The sequence below is a fragment of the Acanthopagrus latus genome, chromosome 12, assembly GCF_904848185.1.
Source record: "Acanthopagrus latus isolate v.2019 chromosome 12, fAcaLat1.1, whole genome shotgun sequence".
Taxonomy (NCBI): Eukaryota; Metazoa; Chordata; class Actinopteri; order Spariformes; family Sparidae; genus Acanthopagrus; species Acanthopagrus latus.
The window spans coordinates 12,786,023-12,806,260 of record NC_051050.1 but is presented as its reverse complement, the minus strand read 5'-3'; the positions used below and the strand labels follow the sequence as shown (position 1 = coordinate 12,806,260).

The 20,238-nt window shown below is 42.3% G+C and overlaps 2 protein-coding genes across 7 annotated transcripts in view; one reads left to right on the top strand and one right to left on the bottom strand.

Annotated features, from left to right (window-relative positions):
- The window catches only part of morn5 (MORN repeat containing 5), a 12,404-nt gene extending 8,987 nt beyond the window's left edge, over window positions 1-3,417 (top strand). For all 3 annotated transcript variants that reach the window (XM_037117377.1, XM_037117379.1, XM_037117376.1), the window contains one exon: window positions 3,201-3,417. In XM_037117377.1, the coding sequence (XP_036973272.1) occupies window positions 3,201-3,298 (98 nt within the window). In that variant the 3' untranslated portion in view covers window positions 3,299-3,417. The remainder of the gene's footprint in view (window positions 1-3,200) is intronic.
- Window positions 1-20,238, bottom strand: part of lhx6 (LIM homeobox 6) — a 22,526-nt gene extending 2,288 nt beyond the window's left edge. Inside the window, exons 1-9 of one of the 4 annotated variants that reach the window (XR_005078154.1) lie at window positions 19,790-20,235; window positions 18,834-18,905; window positions 18,333-18,515; window positions 16,254-16,375; window positions 7,699-7,919; window positions 7,205-7,305; window positions 6,945-7,040; window positions 6,554-6,728; window positions 5,848-6,461 (exon numbers count right to left, since the gene is read on the bottom strand). Coding sequence is in view for 2 of the 4 variants with exons in the window: in XM_037117374.1 (XP_036973269.1) it covers window positions 6,382-6,461; window positions 6,554-6,728; window positions 6,945-7,040; window positions 7,205-7,305; window positions 7,699-7,919; window positions 16,254-16,375; window positions 18,333-18,515; window positions 18,834-18,905; window positions 19,790-19,867 (1,128 nt within the window). In the remaining 2 variants the exon portion in view is untranslated. Of the gene's footprint in view, window positions 1-5,482; window positions 6,462-6,553; window positions 6,729-6,944; window positions 7,041-7,204; window positions 7,306-7,698; window positions 7,920-16,253; window positions 16,376-18,332; window positions 18,516-18,833; window positions 18,906-19,789 lie in introns of those variants that run through there. The other 3 variants (XR_005078155.1, XM_037117375.1, XM_037117374.1) reach the window with 3 other exon arrangements.

Sequence of the window (20,238 nt, the reverse complement as noted above, 5' to 3'; positions counted from 1 at the left end):
GTAAAACATTTTCACTGCTCTTTAAAGCTGTAATTAAAAAAAGAATGAAGGGAGAGATACATAGGCCACATCTGCTCAATCAAATCTCCACCGCCGACTGATTGTTCCGTTATTAAAACAAACACACGCGCGCACACACACGGTCAGTTGTGTGTATTCCCTCCTGGCAACAGACAGCAGCGCTCTGCAGCAGCAGGAGGCGGCTGCGGCTCCAGCAGGGGCCATGTGCTGCCATATTGTTTGTGGCACTTTCCTGTTTCTGGAATAACCGCTTCCTTTTGAAACTCAGAGCAGAAAGCGCTCCGCACACCGAAAACATTCCTCTGCCAAGGAAAACACCTCTGGTGACCGAACCGCGGGCCCCTCCCTTTGTCCCCGTCCAGTCGAGGTGTTTCACAGACAGATAAAATCAGCCGGGCGGGCCCCTGGGGAGTGGAACGTATCCTCGCGCTGCCTTTCCTGAAACGCTCACTTTTCAGACATCTTTCAGACAAGAATTCCCCATAAAACAGGATTCACATGTTAATCCTGTGAGCTGTGACAGATGGATTAATAATTTTTAAAGATCAGTATCTCGCCTTCAAAGCTAGACGCCGGAAAACCGCTGCAGTTTTCTGTGATGTCACCGAGACACAAAACCGAGCCGCTGCTCAGTAAGCAGCGAATTGGAGCCAGATGACTTATGCATGCACATTTGAATGTTTATTTGAGCTTTCACATTTAGCTAAGTTTGATTTCACCGTGGTGCCGCCACTTGGAAACCACAAAATGTGCTTATATTAGCACATGTGACCCTGAATGAGTCCACCAATTCAAGCCCCTCGTCACCGTGAGTGAAGCCGGTTCAGAGTTGGTCTCTCGATGATAATACAAAGAGCCATATCTCCTGTTCCTGTGGGCGCCCACGTTCTGTTTCACTACAGTCATCTCCTATGCAAATTGTTACGGTTACAGGAAGCTGTCTTTTACTTCAGCTAATTAAGCATGTGTGTCTGTCTTTGTGTGTATGTGTGCTTACTTGTGTGTGTGTCTGTGTGTGTTAATTCACAGCCATTTGGCTGGAAGGAAACACTTTTCCCTCTGAGTGTATTTTAAGGATTAAGATAAACAGACTTTAACAAGGTGCCATTATCGCTTCCACACACTCTCTCTCCCATGTACCCTGCAGAAAGTTTGTCCATGCAAGCAGGATGACACAGGCGAGATGTTGTTGACCAAAACATGTGTGTAGTGTGTTGCACTTGACTAAAGATGGCGATACACCGGGTTTTTCAGACCATAACAGGGCTTAGCAAATCACCCATAGTGTTGTCATGATCCTGGAATACCTAATTTTGATACGATACCTTGAAAAATATCTATATTCAATACCATGTTCATCACCTTTGGCAAACATGTCACATTGAGGGCATACATTTTTAGATTTTCATGAAAAGACAGTTATACCAAGGTTCGGTTACCGCTTGTTAAAAACAACAGCATCTCAGTTAATTTGTCCACTTGCTGTCAGGGAAGAGAGCAATAAAACGCTGACACTAATGGTCTGTCTATTCTGCTAACAATTGATAATTACACTGTTTGAAATGTTCAGAATCGATATGTATCGATATGTCAGTATTTTTGGAAGCGCTCTCACCCAAGCCCACTGGTGTTTGGCCTTCCAGTGGACAAAACAATGACGAAGGGACCTCTGATCATGACTCGTAGCGTGCCGGTGCCCTTTGTCATTTATTTCTTTCGCCCCCCTGCCCCTCAGACATCCTGAGTCCACCACCACCTTAATGTGGAGTGCATCAAAACTAACTATATGACTTCTCCTATATGTAATGACTGTTGTTCTTTAGCAAAGTTGAGTATTGTTTATTAATTTTCTGCTGTAGCCTATCCATTGTTTTTGTATGCAGATGTGATAATAAATAGTATAAAAAGCATAGTCTTTGCACCCAAGCCTTCCACAAACCTACAGGGACAGGGGGAAAAAATTATACAGGCCCACAGTTTTAACTAATAATTTGAGTTAATTTATTTATTTATTTGTGTGAGTCTAACTGCTGCATCCCAACCCGTGGACAGGGTGAAAAGATTCATTAGCCGGGTCTTTAAGTTAAATGTATTGACTCACAGAAAAGTGTCAAATCACACACATACACAAAAAAAACGTCCCGCTGTCCTCAGATTGCAGGAAATTGCCTTTAACACAGCAGCCACCTGTACCAATTACAGGCGCCTTAAATCCTCAGATAAACGCTGCTATACAATCTGAAGAGGGCGGAATTGCAGCGAACACGAACGCGTCCCAATCTAATTATCATTAAGGCAGGTTGTGGTTTGTGCCTAATTGAGGTCAGTCTAAACGTAAGGACGTGTGGGCTCCGGCAATTACCCTCAAAAAAACCCCTCCGCGCTGGGAGTGTGTGCGTGGCAGCTGCCCGCGGGTCCGACGCGTTCAATTGACCTCCTGATCAGAACAGGTAGGAGTGAGAGACACGGAGGGGAGAAAGTGAGGAGGAGAAGGAGGAGGAGGGAGTTTTATACTTGAAGTGGCTGTTAGTGTTGACGCCCGTCGCTGGCAATTACACACAATCAAGCCCGCGCGCTGCAGCAGACCTGCTCCCGCGCACAATGGAAGCCTCCTCTCGCGCGCCGTGGAACCTGCGGGTGAGGCCCGCGAGCCGCTCAAGTGCGTGCAGCTGCGGGCGCTCCGGAGAAAGCTCACTTCCCCCGCAATTAGCTCCTCGTTTCACTTCTGACAATGAAAAAACTGGTTTATTATCAGCTCCTCTGGCGGTCGTTTCGGTGGCGTCCATTTAAAAAAAAAATGGAGGGGGGTTGGTATTATTTATCGGTGTCTGAAGTGGCTCTGAGAAGTTATTTTCTCCTCTAATTGTCAGGCTTATCTCGATTTTGACACATTTACACGGAGGCCTGAATGGCACTCCACGGCCGCAGCCTCACGCGCCAAAATGACCCGCGGTTTAATTACGCAGTCTCGCGGTTATTAGAGATTTGATTCGAATGCTTCAAGTGGATTCAGCAAAACGAACACAGCTCCACGCTGGGAACCCTTTGTACTCTTTTAAAACGTTTCTTTCTTTCACTCAGTCTCAGGTCAAGCGTTTAGAGAAACAATTCCCTTTACTTCACACTTTGTTTCCATTACAAAAATTCTCATTGCTTTCGAAATGAAATCTTCCCCACAGATGACTCGGAGCATGAGTGGATTTTGCGGACGTGTCGGAAAGCAGCAGGGGATGAAGTTATTGTTGAAAAATCTGAAGAGACCAGCACTACCAAATGATTAAAAAAAAAAAACTTATTTATAGCATTTTATTTACATGTATAAGTTGTGTGTGTGTTTTTGTTTCTTACGTATTTGCTCTGTATAAATAAAAAGCAAACCTTTTTGCTTCATATTCATTTTTTTTAGCATTTGTTTTCATTTTGTTGGAGTTGCATTTCAGTGTATGCATCTTCATTCCTCAAACATATGAATTTGAGCCCTATATGATGTCACCAGCATGTCTACCAATCAGGAGCATTTACTTATACTTTCCAATGTCCATTAAAAAAAGTTTTTAAAAAAATGCTTTTGGTTGTGAACTCATCATCCAACAAATTAAACTGAATTTATTCAGCAAAACAAATATCAGCAACAATAATAATAATAATAATAATAATAATAATAATGTTTTCCCTGTATCCCTGTTTATCTAACATAAATGCATTGTTGGTGTCTCACAGAAATGGGACAGTTTTGTAGATAAGAAGGTTTTGGGGCTTTATCTCTTCCACGCACATTCAAATCCTGACAGTGAGTGTTCCTCAAACACAGATATGGGTAATATTCTACATGGAAGTAAATAAGACAATATATACTCTGTCTGCAGTGAAAAGCTGAATAATGAAAGTAATATTTTACAACTAAATGTGCCAGAATTGCAGGATATGGCCTCATGTTTCCAAAAACAAAATAACCTTGCTCATGTCTTTTGCTAAAATTGTGCAGTGTGGAGGTTTCATACTCATTAAGACCAAATTACTGTTTTAAAAAGTCAGTATAATCAAATGATATGTTTGGGTATGGTAGGCCCTGCAATAAAGTCAATCATAAAATCAATAAATAATTATTGAAATATTAGGTCATCCAATGTACAAAGCAAATCATTCCCAGGATGCATCCCTCCTTCTTGGTGTTAAGTGGTCATTCACAAAAAATGCACACACACACACACACACACACACACACACACCAGGAGGTACACAACGACAAAAACAGGAGCATCTATGACCAATGAATTAAACACATTGAAAGTACAATTACTTCATATTTGTTTATTTTATTTGTACGTTTTTATCCAGTTGTGTGTTTTACTCTCTGCCACGCATGTCATATGGGGAAATAAAGGTGTATTATTGCTTTTGGTAATTTTATCCTCAAAAATGATCCAAAAACCACAAAAATATCACATTCTATTTTATTGCATTTTAGTACACAAAACATTTATGATGCACAGTCTATCAAATAAACTTTTTTGTTTTTCATTTCATTTCGTGTTTTTTTAACAAAACAAAACAATTTCAGAGAGGGGGGAAGGGAGAAAAAAAAGTGCTTTACAGGGATTTACCATCTCAATAAATACGAGGACATTGAGGTCTTGTCGGATCCTGTTCTTCACACAATGGCCATGGCACTAAAATACAGATGCATACTCTCTACCCCTGCCAACACGCATGCACGCACATGCACACACGCACACACACACACACACACACACACTAACAAAGACACACATGTACATCCCCGGTCTGTTTCATAATGTACCAGAACACCAACACTCCTTTTCCCTGCTTCTGTGAGAGACACACACAGACGCTGAACAAGCAACCTTAGAGGTGATAGATTAGTGACAACACACTTGTTTGGAATGATGAAAATATGTGACTTTAAACGTGTCCGATTTTGTAGTAATGTGTTTTTTGACGAGACTTGGCTCCTCTCTGTCACTTTAAAGGTGCATTATGTAGTTTTGGGGAGAGGTTTTAAATCAGACGAGAAGTCTTCATTGACTGAACGAACTAAATAAACAAACTCTTTTTCATGATTAAATAAACAAACTGACTTTAAAGGACAACACTTTGTCATACTGTTTTAATTTGTTTATATGTGGCGGACCCTGCCACCTTTCTTGCTTCAGACAGTGTTCTGGGGACCTTATTTTCCTCTGAGAACAGCTTGTTTATTCAGTGATGGACACAACGAATATTTCTGAGTTTATTATATATTACCTCATTAATATTGTAAATATTAAAAAAATGTAGTTGATTTTTTTTCTCCAAAACTGCACAGTGCCCCTTTAAAGAAATGTAACAGGATAATGTTGCTTAAGATCTGCAGCCATAATTAGATAATACACAATACATTGTGCTTTACCGTTTTCCTTCATGTTTAACAGTCAAGATGCCTTCAATGGACGTATTTGAATTTTTTTTTTTTTTTTTTTTTTTTTTAACCAATGAAATATTTTAAATCCTTACTTGTTTTACATGATAAAATTTACCATTTTTTGTTTTTGTGATGAATGAAAAGCTGGAATTTCAATTAGCTGAAAACAACAGGTTTGTGATAATAATGGAAAATTTAAGGCACACAATATTTTTCATTCTATCACAATAAATCTAATTCTACACCTCACTTCAGTGGAAAATTGACCAAAAAACGTAACAGGGAAGTGTCTGCTTTTTGTCACAATGTGATTCCGAAACAAAATATTTCAACAGTCAACAGAGTTCATTTACATGTGGGTTTCCTTCATGGTTGCTTAGAGAGAAAAGAGGGAGGTGTCTTACCTCTAATGTGGTCTACTGTGTGTGCCTGGCCCATGAGCCACAATGACAGTTCCCCCTTTAATTTTCCCTCCTTTGTTTATCTTCAGTAAACTGACATCGCTCAAGAGGCTTCAGCCCTGCTTCCTTGGTCAGTTTCATCCCTTTGAAAACTCCCTCCACCTTCAAGTCACAGGGCGGATGAGTCGTGTGGAGGATGCTGTACATGTGTAGCAAAACGGGCCCCTTCAGGTGGTGTAAATACAGTCATCGAGTTCCTGCGTCATGCTCATTTTTGACAGATCGGCTGCAGGTGGGATATTCCTGTCCTCAGAGAGAAAACAACATAAGGACGCATGTGTCTCAGTTCCTCCTCTTCCTTCCCTTTTCTGTCCATGTTTCCAAGTGTGCAGGGCTCCTGCAAGATGTGTCTTTTCTCCAAGCTGGCTCCCGCGCGACCTCCGGGTCAGGTCTGCTGACGTCAGCGGTGGGAGATCAGGGGTTAGGACCCGGAGGTCGGGGGGGGAGGGGGTCGTAAGGGTGATACTTGGTGGAGCGCTAGCGGCTGAGGGGGAGCTGGGGCAGCGACATGGCCTGGTGAGGGAGACTCTGAGAGGTCAGCATGGAGAAGGGGTGACCTGGAGAGCGCACAAAAAACATACAAAAAGTGAAATGAAGAATAATCCACGTAAGAAAAAAATGACCGTTGCAAAAGTAAACCTCAACTCACTGTCGATGTAACCATGTAGGGCCACCATGCGCGCCCGCTCGGGACTGCCGAAGGGGGAGTAATGCAGCTCATCGGGCAGGGACGAGGGTATCCTGGACTGAGGGTGACCTTGGGGAGCCCCACTGTGCTGGGGCGTGTGCTTTTTGTGTCTTGCTCTGCAGTTTTGAAACCACACCTATGAAGACGCAATGTAACCAGACATCATGTAGTTCATTCTTGAAAAAGGATGTGTTGATTCATTTCAGAAAAAAAAACAGACAAAACTGTGAAAATTTATCCAGTAATATGAGAGTGGACGTCCCGGTGTTTCACTATCATGCACGACCCACCGCGACCGTACCATAACATGAGTGGATTAGTAGCAGAACAGACCGGATGTCTGTGTACCAACCTGTATCACTCTCCTGCTGAGGCCTGTCATGTCGGCTAGTTTCTGTAGCGTCTGGGCGTCTGGATTGTTGTCCTGGGCGAACTGAGCCTGCATGATCTGCATATTGAGACGAAACATTAGCATCAAATCACACGTTGTCAGAATCAGTTCATTACGGAGACCATGAAATGCCGGATAGAGGGGCCAAATGTGGTGTGATGGCTGTGTTTTTGCAAGAATAAACTGCAGATTGTATTAGAAACACATTGTTATTCTTTCACCTGTAGCTGCTCTGCTGTGAAGGATGTCCGCGCCCTTTTGGCTGGTTTGGGTTGACTGTCTTGTTCTGTTGGAACGGCTCCCTCTAACGTGATACCATTGCCTGTTGAAAACATGACAGCAAACATGTGCAATGGCAGACAAATGTGGTGAATATAACAATTTAAAATGAGCAAAAATAAGAGTCCTAGGAAATGTATGTGACAGTTTCATAAAGGGACTTTTTTTGCTTAACATGACCTACTTTCTTTCTAATCAGAAAGAAGTTGGCCAGATGTGATAAAATCATCAATAACGTAAAAAAAATTATAATAATAATAATAAATGAGAAAGAAATAGCAAAGTGTTAGAGGATTAATCATGCAGAGGTTATTTTTGGAGGTTCAACATGAAATGCGCAAGTTCAAATAACCTCTGTATTTGGGAGAACCCTTAAGCAAACATCTGGACAGCCACAGAGAACCATTGCAGTGCATTTGCCAAAACCACCACTCACCACTCTCAGCAGCCCGTTTGAGGTTCTCCACCATGGTGTCGTAGTGGATCCTGCACAGGACCTTCTCCTCCACCAAGCCAAACTCCTCTCCCGTGGACAACTGCCTCTTACACGAGTAGCACGCAAAGCATGCCAAGTGGTACGCGTTTCCCCTCGCACGGCGCACCCAGTCGCTCGCGTATATCTGCCGCCCACAGCGGGCACACTTAGTACCAAACCTACTGTGAGGGAGAGAAAAAGAGAGGAGAGGCAGGAGAGAAACAGAGTGAGGAGTCAGTCAATTAGACGTAGGTGGGGGAAGGAAATTTCATTTTCAATCTTATCTTAAGGCCGTTTTAAGCACACACAGAATTAAACGTGCACCTACGTCCTTTTCTTTGAGAATATTTTGTAAGATCTGAAGCTCAAAATGAGAATTTTTAAACTTAAATCTTTGTGCAGAACCGAAATGGGGTTTAAGGAAGAAACCCCGGAGGAGGATATGGCCTTCAGAAAAGAGTCCCGACTGCGGCTGCAAGCTGAGCCTTGAATGCAAACAAACCAACACCTGCAATTTCCTGGCTGATGCATGAAGGCCCTGACATGTACGCACGGCCACACACACAAACATAGGCCCACACGCACGCACACACACACACACACACACACACACACACACATTAAGGGAACACACATGTACACCGGGGTGGTTTTACACACGGTGGAGGATGAAGGAAGACTTGGATGACATCACTCGAGGTCGGCCGGCTGTAACTGATAGCAACAGTGAGGTCAGGCGGCATATAAACCTAAACCACCTGACTTACTGTTCTCAATGGGTGGGTGGTGTCGGTGGGGAGCTGAGGGGCACAGAGGCAGGCGATGAAAGATAAATGCACAGAAAAGTGACAGAGAGAGCAAAACGAGTGTCAGCGAGACAGTCCCTCACAAGCTTAAAACAATGGATTGCTGTCTGATATAAACGTGCTCCTGTCATTGATAAGCTCTGATCTCATTTAATATGACTGAATATTTAAATCTTTTAAAATCAGTCATGAATGCATAGTTTAAGCTTTTTAAAAAAAATGCTGATTCCTAAAAAAGATGGGCAGAGTCATTTTTCACAAACACAGTGCAAGCAAGAGTAAACAGTGGATTTCATGGGGGACTATTTTCAGCTGCGTATTAACACACGTTTGGTATTTAGCAGGTATTTTCAGCATCAAAGATTAGATAAACTACAGTGCCCTTGTTCACTGTAATGAAAAAACATGTAACCCAGTATAACAGTTTGGCACACCGGCATCTTATTAATAGTATAACCTACAAGTGATGATAAGTAATAATATAAAATAAACCGCATTAAGCTTCGCCATCCTTACCCTATAACTGAGCAGCTGACACAGTGGAGAGTTAAAAAGCCTTCCACTTTATACAACTGAAATATTATACAAATGTCCTCTTTTACGTCCGAATCAAAAGAGATTAAGCTCCTCGTTTAAGGACCGCATTATGGGTTTAATGGGCACAAATCGCTTTATGTTTGAGAAGGTTATGGGTAGGTTAAGAGCCATTGTTAGGGTCAGCAGCTGCCAATTCTGGTGAAAGAGGCAGGATTTGTAAGCGGCCTGCGAGAAAGTGTCGCCTCAAGGTTGAAACTCGGGGGTCAAGTATAGTAATAGCAGAAAATACGCTGGGCCTGGTTTTTCATCTGAAATTAGAAAAACGCTTCCATATCGATCGTGGTTGATTTGTTCTGTAAAACAGGCGCTGACACACATCCTAATCCGGCAGAGACAACAAGAGATAAAGACCGACGTGTACAAGCATCCCCGACGTGAGCCAAAAATTCGAGGAGCAGTCAATAGTTGAAAGGTATGAAGGAGGCGAGAGCTGGTGAGGGCAGGATGAAAAGAGCAGACATGGAGAGAGGAAGTAAGTGGCTGAGGGAAATAGCAAAGTAGAGAGCGTGGATGGCTGAGAGAGAGAGAGAGAGGGAGCAGGGGGACGGAGAGCACGAGGGCTGCCAAGTGAGTGGGTTTGGCAGCGCATCAGTGCACTCAAATCCACTCTATCTGGGATGAAAGCATACTGTAGCCCTGACATCTCACAAACTCGTACCCCTCCTCATGTATGTGAAGCCTGTTGGCCACAAGTTTCAGTTTCCTGCGTGTAGTATGGTACAGAAACTGTACAGATAATATTTAGGAGCTTAAGGCTGTGTCTTATCCTGTCTTAGACCTCATATCTCAACTTGGGAAATCCCAACTAGAGCACGAGGTTGTTCACTCGGCGCTCGTCCTTTCGTGCCTGTTGAGGATTGCCGGCTAGCTAGTTTGTTCTGACAGGGAGGGAAAAGACAACATTCAGTTTAAGCTTCAGTGAGTCAGTTACACTCATAGGCTATATACCCATTTACACATGATCGGGAGAATTTAAAGCTAACATGCTAATATCAATGTTAGCTTCTCCAACAATGTAACATCGGTGTTAGCTTCACCAAGAGGCTAACATCACTAATAGCTTAATATTTTAACATCGATATTTAGTTTCTTCAAAGAGCTAACATCGGAATTAGCTTCTCTAACAGTTTAACATTGGTTATGGCTTTTCAATATTGGCTAACATCAATATGATCTTACAACAGTGGTGCAATTTTGGCTTTTATTTTGAATTTTGAGCACGGCCTGTGCCATCCTAAATCAAGAAATTCCCATCCTAAGATAATAAGGTTCTTCTCAAACAAAGTCAGGAAACATGTTTTTGTAATAGCCTACCAAAGATCTTAAATGTCATCCTTAACTGAGTTAAGATTTCAGATTTAGGAAGTTTCTGTAATGAGTCGCCTTGTCCGTCTTAATCTGCATGTGTTTGTCTGTCTGTCTTCCTAATTTTTTTTTATTATCACTGTCAAGTAAGTTCGGCTTTCTTTCAATAACACAACAAGGTCCTAAATACAAAACAGAGCATCCACATTTTCCCAGGCCTGGCATTACGCCTTACAAACAAATTCAGTTTAGCATTTAAAGAGCTGGGAAAAGTCTTTGTGCTGACCTTGAAATAAAATTAGCTGGCAGAGCACTTACGGAGGGTTTAACTTGTCACAGATATGTGCAACCTAACCAGAAAACCTCTTACAACCCAATAGAGCCATTCCAGAGACAAATGGACTCCTAGGCTTACTGCACTGTATGTACGTATCATTTCAGATTGTTATGGAGAATTCCAGCCTGTTTCTACAGTAGAGAGGAAAACATTGTGGAACATTGCGGCTAATCTAGCATGACAGCTTGTCAGTTTCATGCTCCGAGACAGAACCCAGAAAAGCTGCAAATCATCCCTCATTTTTTAACCCTCTCCTCCTCCTTCTCCTCCTCCTCCTCCTCCTTCTCCATCTTCATCTCCCTCTCGGACCCCCCCTTCCTCCCACCCCCACTTTTTTTTTCCCCTTGTATCTCATTTTTGTCTTTGTACCAAAAACCTGGTGTTTATGTAGGAGCGACGTCAATCGTCACGGCCCCCTATATCACTCACAGGAGGGAAAATCCTACACCGCAAAACTCCCTTTCCCCCACAGACCTCTCCTATTTGCTCTCCTTCTCTCATCTAATCTTTACTTCTTCTTCTTTTTTTTTTTAAACAGTAATTCACCTGCTGCTGAAAGAGGGGCTTGAGGAGGTACATGTTTTTTGGATTATTTCTGATGTGCTATGAGAGTACTCTAATCTCTATTAGACTTGTCCTAGGAGAATTCTTCCTTGACTGTGTGGTTTTTAAGACGCGAGGTTCTGTGTAAAGGCTTTTGAATGCGTATCTAATACAGGATAAATACTTAAAGGACAACTTCTTTCAACAGATCCACCCCATTATCAGGCTTTAACATATTAACCCCGCACAAAAGGCATGAAATGTGTATTATCTGTTCTTTAAGACCAATAATAACCAATTTGCTTTACAAGCTGTAGCTATCTATTTCTTGCTCTGACTGAGCAGTCTTTATCTAAACGTGTAGCGCTGTGTGACAGATGTCTCATTATAATTTGAATGAATTCCGTTCTTGATAAAACTCAAATCACTCCGTACCGCTTACTCGTCTTTGTTGCTATGGAGACCTAATCAGCTAACCAGAGGTGGGTTGATGAATAATAATTATTACAATACAGACCTGTACACACACGTGCTTGCACACATCTCACCCACAAAGCTCCCTACATACATGGACTCTGGTTACACACTGTCAGTATCCCAGGGTGCCCCTGATTAGTGCAGCAACTTCCTGTGTGGCCTGCAGCTCACGGACGGGGATGATGTTTCTGTCGAGCAAGGCGAGGGGAGGGGCGCAAAAAGAGATTGGGGGGGGTTCAGGGGAGGAGTGTGATAGACGAATGGTTTGCGTGTGTCTTGTGTGTGTGTGCGTGTGTGTGAGAGGGAAGGAGCAAGCCCCCAAGGCCTGACATGGGTTTAAGAGGCACAGCATGGGCTCTGTCCTGCGCCCCCTATGTCGATATACACACACCTCCCCCCCCATACATGCACACACACACACACACTATATGCAGGGAAACCCAGTCTGATTTCCTGCTATTACGCCCCATTAAAGCAACTGTCAGTCCAAAGCCAGATGAGAGGCTGACACAGATGAGGACATATCTCCAGAGGTTTAGAAACCAGCCCCGAGGATCTGGACTCGCAGTAGTGTTTAGCCTAGTTCGGATCTGGCCTAAACCCAGATTACAGTTTGTATTTACAGAGGTAACCATTGTACAGGGCCCAGTCCTGCAGCAAGGCTTCACTGTTGCTGGAACATTTTCTAAAGAACTTCTCGCTTTCCGGTGTGACCTCCAAGGAAATGTGATCTAAACCTACAAATATAACTATGCAAATGAGATATTTTCTCCAGAGTTTGTAACCATTTTGAATAAAAAATACACCTGTAGTTTGCAGAATGTCTTTCCATCAGTTACCTTTAGTGTGCAGGCCATCAAATTAAATTTATTATCGCTTTGTTTGGTAGTCCTGCCTCACTCATAGTTACACAAAATATACAGTTACTATACAGACATATTCCATACTGGCAGGAATGTATCTGAAACTTTCTATAAATTACTAGTTTTATAACTTGTGAAAGTTGTTGTTCAGGTGTATGAAACATACTTGCAAACATAAAACAACTGCAGTTTGCATCGTTCATCATTAAGATATATATGTATATTTAAGACATTTAAGTACTACCTTACAAATGCAGACAGCAGCACTGTAACTACTCAGCCCTGGAAGTTGAAAAAGTCTCCTTGAATCTTGGATTTAAAGATGTGATTTCGATGTAGCTTAACTACACTCAATCACATGAATTCCACTGGAGGCTCAGACTGCAATCACTGCTTTTCTGCTAAGCTCGGCTATGGTTAGATTGAGGAGGACTGTATCATGTGTTTACTCCTTTTCCTCCATAATGTTTAGCTTGAGGTGCTGCCTTATTTGTGTGGTAATAAAAAATCCCATTACTAAGATGCTGGAGCGTCAAAATTATGTATTTTATTACAGGAAACAGGTAGGAAAGTGCAGTTAGGTTAGCTTTGGCGGAGGCTAGCTTTGGCTTTGCAGCTAGCTTGAATTGGCCAGCCTCTCGATGCAGTTTGCTTCTGTTTGGTAGTCCCTACACATTTTATATGTTGTTTTATGTAGAATATGGTACATGTCTATGGCATTGTAATTTGTTTATATATTGAAAGATACGTCAAATAGTAAGGATTTTAGTTTCAACAAAATATGTCCCACTACATACATTTTAGCTTTGTTTGGCTAGGCTAAAGCAGAGACTGAAAAATGCTGGAGCCGAACATTAAAGCAATGAAAGTCACATCAGTTTGAATGTGTAGCTGGTAAGTTTGAAGTTTATCTTTTTTTTCTTTATCAACAAGAGATAAAATGGGACCGGTATAGTAAGAAACAGGGCTCTGTCTTAACTTTATATTTAAAAAAATGATGTGCATTAGTCTATATAGCACTGCTGCACACTGGTTGGCACAAAACTGCTGTTTGATTTGTGTAGTGTGTCTCTAATAATCCTTTGGAAATGTATGGTAAGACTTCTAATCCTCACCCTGGTGGCTGAACAACTACAGTGAACACATTTTTCGCTTCCATATTCAGGTATGTTTATATATATATATATATATATATATATATATATATATATATATATATATATATATATATATATATATATATATATATATATATATATATATACACATCATGGCTACTTCATTTGATTGTAGTGTTGGATTTCTCTAATGAGCATATAATACGTGACCCCCGTGACAGCTACATCTGCACCAGTAATTATCATTTTCTAATGCTCTGACATATTTTGGGAGCACCGTTAAGGGCGAGAGGGGTGAACGGTGAGGGGAGCTTTTAAATGGAGACGGGTCAGATGAAATATTATTATGATGTGGCAGAGCAAACACCGAAAATCTACATTTTGTGAGGGAAAAAAAGAATATCGGCGAAATGATTGGCAGCTGCTGGACATGCACAAATAAACAGAATCTCAGTGTATGTTTTTGTGTGTGTGGCTGTGTTGGCTTGCAAGTGTGCATCAGAGTGTGTGTGTGTGTGTGTGTGTGCTCTTTTGGGTTGTAAAAGGAGGCAATGTGTACAGTGAGTCCTTAATATGTGCATGTTAATGCTTCATGTTTTCATACACAAGTTTGCGTAAGTGTGCAACTACATATCTGTATCAGTGTGAGTGTGTGTGTGTTTGTGTGTGTGTGTGTGTGTGTGTGTGTGTGTGTGTGTGTGTGTGTGTCTGTTTGAGTTTGGATAGGAGTAACATTCAGATCAGAAACATGCTGACCAGGCACTCGGGGCGGTCTAATTGCTGGTCTTGAGGCCGGAGGGTCTGGGGTGGAGGACGACTAATTGCTGGTGATTATAAACCTCAGAGCAGCGACTTGGTGTCCGATTTCGATCAGACAAACACCAAAGCTCACTCACAGGTCCGAGCACTCACACACACACACACACGCACACACACAAGCATGCGTCTATTCAATGTATACTTCAGCTTCAGGCCACAGCACAGAATTTTGCAATATGCTGTTGATGGTGTGAACTCCATTTAACCTCAGATACCACACACACACACACACACACACACACACGGTAAAAAAGTGAATAAATAAATCTCTGTAAAAACGTCAGTCAGTTGAGACTTATTCCTTCTCTGCTACATGCAAACATAAATAAAGTATGAACTGAATGAATGCAGCTGATGGTAAATTCAAGACTGAATTACCATAATTTAACATCTCTCTCTCTCTCCAACAACACACATATTTTGCACTATTTGTGTGTGTGTGTGTGTGTGTGTGTGTGTGTATGTGTGAGAGAGAGAGAGAGAGAGAGAGTATGTGTTTATGCATCAGTATTCATTTTCTTGGTTTATTTATTGTATCACTATTACAGATAGATAGATAGATAGATAGATAGATAGATAGAAATTGTATTGTTGGACTATTAATTGCGCTTGAAGTAAATTAATTTCATTCATTGATTTTTTATACTTTTATTTTGAAAATTAATTGTAAAAATGTTGTGGTATGTTTCATTATTACTACTAGTAATTACTAGTGTAATTTCGATTTAAAGACAAATAGTTTTTAGTTAATTTTCTACATTTTCTGGATGAAGATGATAATGATGATGATGAGCACTAGGTCATTGACATAAAACAGGAGCATAATTTCCACTCGGTTATTTGAGTTTTCGCTCCACTTGTTTTCCTGTGGGGACCGACTGAACTCACTGAACACACTCAAGCGGGCATTTCCGGCGATTTCCCCTCATTTCACGACTCCCTCTCCTGATGATAAAACAGCCACAGCGCGCTTCTTGGCACGTGTTGCGTTCACTGTCCTGTCGATGGGTTAAACGGTCCACTCTGTTTAACTGCTGTGTGTGTTGAGAGGGGCAGAGCTTCACCGCTTATTTAGCGCACAGGAAAGGAAAATCTATCGCGTAGTGTCCAAATGAAAAACAAAGCCCAGGGCCCGTCTGATCTGACGATGGTCCACCGGAAATGAATCACCAAAATAATCCAAATGTGCCACTTAAAAATCTGATAGGATCTGAGTGACGCGTGGTGAAAAACATCCTCCCAAAATACACCGCGCGTAACAACATTGTAAACACAACAATGCAAGCTTGTCAGTAAAGCTTTTCAAAAATTCGAGTAGACCTCCACCAAATACTCCTTTTTCTTTCTGTGGCTCGTGTGAATGCAGTGTGAGTGTTTTGGGGGATAGCCATAACAATCTCGCGCATCTTTCAGCCACGCACCGCGCTGACAGGCTTTTATTTTGTTACACACTTTGAGAGCCTGTGAAAAGGTCTTTCAGGAACACATGAGGCAACCCGCATCCATCTCAAAGGAAGAGTGCGTGCTTGCGTGTGTGTGTGTGTGTGTGTGTGTGTGTGAGAGAGAGAGAGAGAGAGAGAGAGAGAGAGAGAGAGCAGAGTCGGCAGAGCGGACGTGGTATTTTGAAAACACGGTCATAAACTTACCCTACCTGAAATAATCCATTTTACAGAAGATCTCTTTGTTTTTGATGTAGCAGCTGCTGTGCTGACGTAGTGACGTCCTGCAGACGGAACACTCCAGACAGCGCACGTGCCAGATCAGGTTGTTCACCTGCGAAAGAGACAACAGCCATGTCACACACACACACACACACGCACACGATAAATCACTACAGCATGGACTTTCAGCGCGCCGTTCAATTATGAGCTTATAATGACGTAATTATATTTTGAGGTTTAATTAGGCGACACAAATTATTTTTAAATAATCTCTATATCTTAACAGTAACGCTGACTAATAAGAGTATAGTCAATTAGGCGTATTAGGCTATGATGTATCTTCCTGACTGTGACTTTACAGAGGTCTCTTATTTGTTTATTTCTTTGTTTGTTCAGCAGGGACAGTGCTCTAGACTTTAAAGCTAATTCACATGCAGTCCCTGGAAAGATAATGTTTTAAATCGGCTCACATTCCTAAGATTGACTTAATTAAAAAATTTAAATCAAAATATACAGACTTACTCCGTGGCTGAAATAAATTTTTTACATTTAGATATTGATGAATATTGATCCCTAAACCATCCGAACCTGGCTCTACATTATTTCAGATCAACATTTTCGTTTCGTTTATCTTTCAGCAAAACGAGGGAAAAGAACCGAAAAACATTGTTGTCAGGTGTAGAAAAACAAGTGAGCAATCTGTTATGATAATAACTAATGAAAGGATTTAAATCAGTTCACAGATATGAAGATAGCGAAGGCAACTCGGTGCTATTATTTTGGAAATATTTCAATGACGATTAAAATCAGCCGAGTTGTTTATGGCGAGAGATCATGAAGTCTGTCATGTTAAATAAACAGTTGTTTCAAAAAAAAAAAAAAGTTAGTCTAAACAAAACTACGCTACACGTGTGAGCTCTGTACATTTATTTAATGGTTGAAATTGCGTAGTTTGTGATTTTGTTCAAAATGGAGATGAACACCATGGACTGCTTATAAAAACATTCATAACTTTAGTTGTAAAGATTGTCGAGTTCCTCTTCTGGAAATGTGTCTGATATAATAAACGTTGATTCATTTACATACAGTCACTGTCATTTGCGTACCATTCGTGAACACGAACAAATACTGTGAACGTTTTTAATGAATTATCTAAGAGCACACACTATCAGTTTTGTTTACTTTAATTATGTATTTATAGTTTGAAATAGGCCATGTTTAGCTTTAGTTTTAAAACATCAAAAAAAAAAGAAAAGAAAGAAAGAAAAAAGAATCTTGAAAATAAAAATACTTACAGAGCATTTCTTTCCCCTTATTTTGCCTCAAATAAAATCAAATACATTAGAATAATATAAAATATCTGTCACCGTTTTTCTTTTTCCTATCAGTGTTTCCCATTCTGCAGACACGGATGGAAATAGAGTGAGATAATGGATTCTCACACTTCCTGAGACACACACACACACACACACACACACACACACACACACACACACACACACACACACACACACACATTTACGCGCGAGGTCGGGCTGGGAGCACGCGAGCGCACGCGACAGTGAGGCTGTAAACCAGTCCAAACTAAAACACCTCTGTTGTGTCTGCGGGCCGACGAACACCGACTGATGCTCCACTTCTATCACCTCAAATCTAAGGGATGCATTTGGAGACAGTTCGCCTGCTGCTTCCAGTGGTTCCTATATTATTATTATTTTCGTTCATGTAAATATATAATTATCATAAGTTATAAATTAATTATCTAGGACACGTTTAGTTTTGTAGTTTTATCTCTGCCTGGTGTTTCTTTTACTTTTTTTTTAATCTCTTTTTTTTGTCTCACAGACTTTAAACGCAGCACGCCTTAAGTTCAGTCTAGGCCTTCAGTTCCGACCGGTCCAAACCAAACCAGGACCAGAGTAAACATGGCACCCTTATTCTCTTCTCTCTGCTCAGACAAGCTGTTTACTGTATGTCTGTCTTATATATAAATAGATAAATAAATAAATAAATAAATAAATGACGCCCCCCCCCAGACGGAGCCAGAGGTGCGGTGTTCGGCCTCTCACCTTCAGCAGGTATCTGTCCAGGATCTCCTGCCCGCAGCTGGCGCACGTGTTCTTCCCGGTGGACGGCGCCGAGCTGGTGGTGGAGGTCGGCGAGCACACGGACGGGGTGGACGGGGTGCTGGGGGCCGAGCGAGTGTCCTCCCGCTCCATGTTGGACCGCTGGGATTCTCCGTCCGAGTGAGACTGCAAAGAGGGCATCAAAGAAAGCACCGCTCAGAAAAAAAAACACACACACACACACACACACACAGAGTAAATCCCTCCTCATTACCATCAGCATCCTCACGCTCGCTCTGTCGCCATTTTTATCATCACGCATGAAAATAATAATAATAATAATAATAATAATAATAATAATAATAATAATAATAATAATAATAATAAAACACATCTGCATGAATCCTGACCGTATCCCCGCATGCATCGGGATGCGTTCAGGGGCCGAAGAGGTTGATCCAGGCATGTTTTCTAAAGCGATGAATACAGCAGGAAAGCTCTCACCATTGGTGCGTGTTTAGAGTCCACACTGCAGCGCGAGGCTCCCGGTGTGCCCTGGTGCTCGGTACAGATCACCTACAAGACAACGTTCAAGTCTTCATCACTCTGCCTGCCTCATCCTCAGCTCACAAAATCCTCGGGAGACATTTGCAGACGAGCCCCTCGGAAGGCTGCCCCATATATAAGGTGGCCCTGACAATAAAAGCTCGCTTTAAACTGCTAGAGGGGCCCCCGCAACAAAAGGCACATTTTAATGAAGCTATTTCAATTTGGATTGATTTTTCCCTTCCCCTTAACCCATGCCTCTCACAATAATAGTATTTTCTCCGCAATCCAGGACACGAGAGTGGAGGGGGGGAGAGGGGGGGAAGAAGAAGAAAAAAAAAAACTACCTGTAATTACAAATAGCTTGAATCGCAGTGGATAAGAGGGACCCGGAGTGTCAATTTCAGCTGTCAATCACGGGAAGGCAACGGGTCACGCAAAGAATTGCAAATTTGATTTTTAATGGCTGTAATTAAAATCCAATTCTTCCCGGGCGAATTGGCAGCGCTCGAGAGGGGCTCGCGGACCGCAAATCACGCTATTCATAACAAGAGAGGCGCGTGCCTCCTTCGCGGCGGCTGGCGCGTGCAGCTGATCTCTGTACACAAGCGGCGATTTCTCGTGACATCACCGGGGGAGACAAAACCAGCCGCTCACGCGCGATGCTGCTGCGGGCTGCCAGTAAACCGCAGCGCGAAGAAGGATCGGCCCAGGGGCGCGTTCAAGAGGAGAGAGGAGACCGTTTGTGTAAATCGAGAATTAATTCACGTGGATCCATCGTTAGGGTTTCAATAGCTGCACGCCATCTCGGCGTTTAAATGCGAGTTGGGTGCGAGAAGGCCAACGAACGGTGCGTCTCCAACTTTTACGCACGAAGTCTAGAAGAAGCTCAGGCGTGTCCAGCGTGCTAGTACCTGTTTCGTGGGAATTCCTTCGGACAGAATCTTATTTCCCTCTGAGAGAGGGGACAAAACTTCATTTTTCCAGTACATGAACCCCTGCGGTGTCACAGTGTCCGCGTGCAGCGTCTCCAAACTCGGTGCGTGGGCTCAGCAGCAGCAGCAGCAGCGGCGGCAGCAGCAGGCTCGGCGATGGGCGTCAGGACTCGTATCATCCGTACCGTGCATGGACTCTGGTGTGACCGGAGCACAGATTTAGTTGTTTTTTTTTTTGTTTTGTATTGTTTTGTTTTGTTTTTTTTCCTAACGCGAGCTGCTTTTCTGTCTCTTTTCCAAAAAAACACCGCTGCTGTGCCGCGACGATCTGACCGCCAACTGGCTCAAACTGCACAAGTTGTGAGGTGAAGCCTGCAGAGGCGAGGAGGCGCTTGCTGCTCCGCGTAGAGCCTTATTTAGAACCAAAA